At 44.1% G+C, this 5,000-nt stretch overlaps 1 protein-coding gene across 1 annotated transcript in view; it reads right to left on the bottom strand.

The window, feature by feature from the left end:
* Positions 1–5,000, bottom strand: part of LOC123505281 (nuclear migration protein nudC-like) — a 30,665-nt gene that overhangs the window by 23,777 nt on the left and 1,888 nt on the right. Inside the window, 3 exon segments of the mRNA XM_045256485.1 lie at positions 8–129; positions 132–165; positions 1,737–1,964. Coding sequence (XP_045112420.1) covers positions 8–129; positions 132–165; positions 1,737–1,964 — 384 coding nt within the window.

Genomic DNA, 5,000 nt, shown 5'->3' with positions numbered 1-5,000 from the left:
CCCTTACCTCCACCTCCTGCAGGGTCTGAGTCCATCTGTATTTCTCAAAGTCACATCCATTTCCTGAATTTGGTTTCATCTTGCCCCCATCATCATCATCATCAGCCTTGGGGGGTTCTGGGGGCGTGGCGGGGAAGAGTCGCCAGCTGTGGTTTTAGCTTTATCCTGAGGGGGGGGGGATGAGAGAGAGAGAGAGAGAGAGAGAGAGAGAGAGAGAGAGAGAGAGAGAGAGAGAGAGAGAGAGAGAGAGAGAGAGAGAGAATTATTATATATTTTTTTTCTATATTCAAGTAACAAAACTAGTCAAACACACTCAAACACACTCAAACACACTCAAAACACACTCAAAACACACCCAAACACACTCAAAACACACCAAAACACTGAAAACACACTCAAAACACACTCAAAATACACTCAAACACACTCAAAACACACCAACACACTCAAACACACTCAAAACACACTCAAATCATACTCAAACACTCAAAACACACTCAAAGACACTCAAAACAAACTCAAAACACACCAAAACACTGAAAACACACTGAAAACACACCCAAACACACCCAAAACAAACTCAAAACACACTCAAACTCATCCAAACACTGAGACACCCAAACACACTCAAACACACACAAACTCATTCAAACACTGAAAACACCCAAAACACACTCAAAACACACTCAAACTCATCCAAACACTGAAAACACCCAAAACACACTCAAAATCACCCAAACACACTCAAAACACACCAAACACTCAAAACACACTCAAACACACCCAAACACACCCAAAACACACTCAAACTTATCCAAACACTAAAAACACTCAAAACACACCAAAACACTGAAAACACACTCAAAACACTCAAACTCACCCAAACATTGAAAACACCCAAAACATACTCAAAACACTCCAAAAATACCCAAACACACCCAAAACACTTAAAACACACTCAAACTCATCCAAACACAGAAAACACCCAAAACACACTCAAATCATACTCAAACACACTCAAACACACCCAAACACACTCAAAACACACTCAAAACACGCTCAAACTCATTCAAACATTGAAAACACCCAAAACACACTCAAAACACTCCAAAACCACCCAAACACACTCAAAACACACCCAAACACTCAAAACACTCAAAACACCCAAAACACACTCAAAACACTCCAAAACCACCCAAACACACTCAAAACACACTTAAAACACACTCAAAACACACTCAAACACACCCAAACACACCCAAAACACACTCAAACTTATCCAAACACTGAAAACACCCAAAACACACTGAAAACACACCCAAACACACTCAAAACACACCCAAAACACACCCAAACACACTCAAAACACACTTAAAACACACTCAAACTCATCCAAACACTGAAAACACCCAAAACACACTCAAAACACACTCAAAAAACACCCAAACACACCAAAACACACTCAAAACACACCCAAAACACACTCAAACTTATCCAAACACTGAAAACACCCAAAACACACTCAAACTTATCCAAACACTGAAAACACCCAAAACACACTCAAAACACACTCCAAAACATACCCAAACACTCAAAAAACACCCAAACACACTCAAAACACACTCAAAACACACCAAAAATACACCCAAACACACTCAAAACACCCAAACACACTCAAAACACACCAAAAATACACCCAAACACACTCAAAACACCCAAACACACTCAAAACCCACCTTGTTAATTTTTTCCTCCAATTCCTTCGCCTCCTCCTCCGTGAGCTCCTTAATCTTCGGTTCCTTGGTCTTCCCCCTCTCCTCCTCCTGCCTCCTCCTCTCCTCCTCCTCCTCCTTCTTCCTCCTCCTCTCCTCCTTCCTCCTCTCTATCTCCTCATATTCTTCCTTCTTCTTCTCCTGGGATGCTCTTGCAAATTCTCTATATTTCTTGTATTTGTCGAGCACCATCTGTGTGAGAGAGAGAGAGAGAGAGAGAGAGAGAGAGAGAGAGAGAGAGAGAGAGAGAGAGAAAGAGAGAGAAAGAGAGAGTTTTATTTAATTTTTTGTGAGTTGTGTGTCTTTGAGCACACACACACACACACACACACACACACACGTCACTGTCTTCATCACACACCACAGTCACCATTAACACAACACTCACCACGTCACTGCCTTCACCACACACCACAGTCACCATTAACACAACACTCACTACATCACTGCCTTCACCACACACCACATCACCATTAACACAACACTCACTACATCACTGCCTTCACCACACACCACAGTCACCATTAACACAACACTCACCACGTCACTGCCTTCACCACACACCACAGTCACCATTAACACAACACTCACTACATCACTGCCTTCACCACACACCACAGTCACCATTAACACAACACTCACTACATCACTGCCTTCACCACACACCACAGTCACCATTAACACACACACACACACGTCACTGCCTTCACCACACACCACAGTCACCATTAACACAACACTCACCACGTCACTGCCTTCACCACACACCACAGTCACCATTAACACAACACTCACTACATCACTGCCTTCACCACACACCACATCACCATTAACACAAGACTCACCACGTCACTGCCTTCACCACACACCACATCACCATTAACACAACACTCACTACATCACTGTCTTCACCACACACACCACAGTCACCATTAACACAACACTCCCTACATCACTGCCTTCACCACACACCACAGTCACCATTAACACAACACTCACTACATCACTGCCTTCACCACACACCACAGTCACCATTAACACAATACTCACCACATCACTGCCTTCACCACACACCACAGTCACCATTAACACAACACTCACTACGTCACTGCCTTCAACACACACCACAGTCACCATTAACACAACACTCACTACGTCACTGCCTTCACCACACACCACAGTCACCATTAACACAACACTCACTACATCACTGCCTTCACCACACACCACATCACCATTAACACAACACTCACCGCGTCACTGCCTTCACCACACACCACAGTCACCATTAACACAACACTCACTACATCACTGCCTTCACCACACACCACAGTCACCATTAACACAACACTCACTACATCACTGCCTTCACCACACACCACAGTCACCATTAACACAACACTCACTACATCACTGCCTTCACCACACACCACAGTCACCATTAACACAACACTCACCACGTCACTGCCTTCACCACACACCACAGTCACCATTAACACAACACTCACCGTCACTGCCTTCACCACACACCACAGTCACCATTAACACAACACTCACCACGTCACTGCCTTCACCACACACCACAGTCACCATTAACACAACACTCACCACGTCACTGCCTTCACCACACACCACAGTCACCATTAACACAACACTCACCACGTCACTGCCTTCACCACACACCACAGTCACCATTAACACAACACTCACTACATCACTGCCTTCACCACACACCACATCACCATTAACACAACACTCACTACATCACTGCCTTCACCACACACCACAGTCACCACCAGAGCTTTAACACTTAATCAAAAATCTACTTATCAAAAACAACCCCAAATTAAGATAAAGAATATTTTGGTGCCATCTTGGTGAATTATTGGCAGCCTGAAGAGATTCCGTCTGTACTTGGTGGTGGCAGACTGCACATGAGGCACCAGAAGAGCAGGAGGTGGATCCAAGATTATTTAAAACGTCAGATTAATCTCCTTCCAATATAGGATCCATGAATGCTTAGAGGGATGGTGATGAGGCTGCTCTGAGGTTGCTAGGAACACCACCTCAGTCTGGGGGTGGTGCTGTCTTGTATATGGATTTATGTTCACAAAGCAACATTTCTATTAGCTTTTTACGAACCTTAGCGCCAAGAATGATTGTTTTTGTAATGCATGAAGTGAAATCTTACATGGAATATCAAGAAATAAAGCTGAGATGAGATTTATACACACTCAAATCATACTCAAACACACTCAAACCACAGACGAGGTGGAGACTTACAGCGAATTTTCATTACTAATTCACTATCACTAATACTATTTCCCTGGAGAGGTGGTGTTCCGAGCAATCTCAGAGCAGCCTCGTCACCGTCCCTCCATGCGTTCATAGATGCCATTTTGCGGCAGGAGGTTGCTCTGATGTTAAAGTTTCCTGGCAGCCAATGAGCACTTGTACGCGGGCTGCCAACCTCCACCCGCCATCACCAACGTATCTTAAAGGATGTTATTTTACAAAGGTTGGTGTGTGAGCAGGAGGTTGTCTGTACCAACACAAACCACCTGCTTCTTGGATCGGCCCTGGAGCTCACACCTATTGGCAGCTGTGGGACTCTCTGCCACCCCGTTTGGAAGTGTGGTTGGGCCAAATCACTTATGAGCAAACCAATCGTGCAAATTAAATCGATTGTAACATTTTTTTGGGTCGCGTTATAACAAAAACACATAAATCAAACATGCATAAATTGAGAGTTCCCTGTACAGTTCTCCACACACAACACTGGAGAACTGGAGAGCATTCAACCTTCACCTTGTTACACCACATCAGGTCCACAACTTCAACAAACACTGCACACAGGGACACACAGACACACCACACTGCCAACCACACTACAACACTCTTCCTGAATAGAAAGATTCTCAAACATGTCACTTCACAATCTTGTCTGATCACCAGTATGGCTTCCGGCAAGGTCGCTCTACTGGTGATCTTCTGGCTTTCCTTACTGAGTCTTGATCCTCTTTTAGAGATTTCGGTGAAACTTTTGCTGTCGCGTTAGACATCAAAAGCTTTTTATAGAGTTTGCCATAAAGCTTTGATTTCAAAACTGCCCTCCTACGGCTTCTATCCTTCTCTCTGCAACTTTATCTCAAGTTTCCTTTCCGACCGCTCTATTGGTGCTGTGGTAGACGGCTACTGTTCTTCTCCTAAACCTATTAATAGTGGTGT

Source organism: Portunus trituberculatus, chromosome 2 (assembly GCF_017591435.1).
Source record: "Portunus trituberculatus isolate SZX2019 chromosome 2, ASM1759143v1, whole genome shotgun sequence".
Classification (NCBI taxonomy): Eukaryota; Metazoa; Arthropoda; class Malacostraca; order Decapoda; family Portunidae; genus Portunus; species Portunus trituberculatus.
This window is presented reverse-complemented; position numbering and strand designations above follow the sequence as displayed.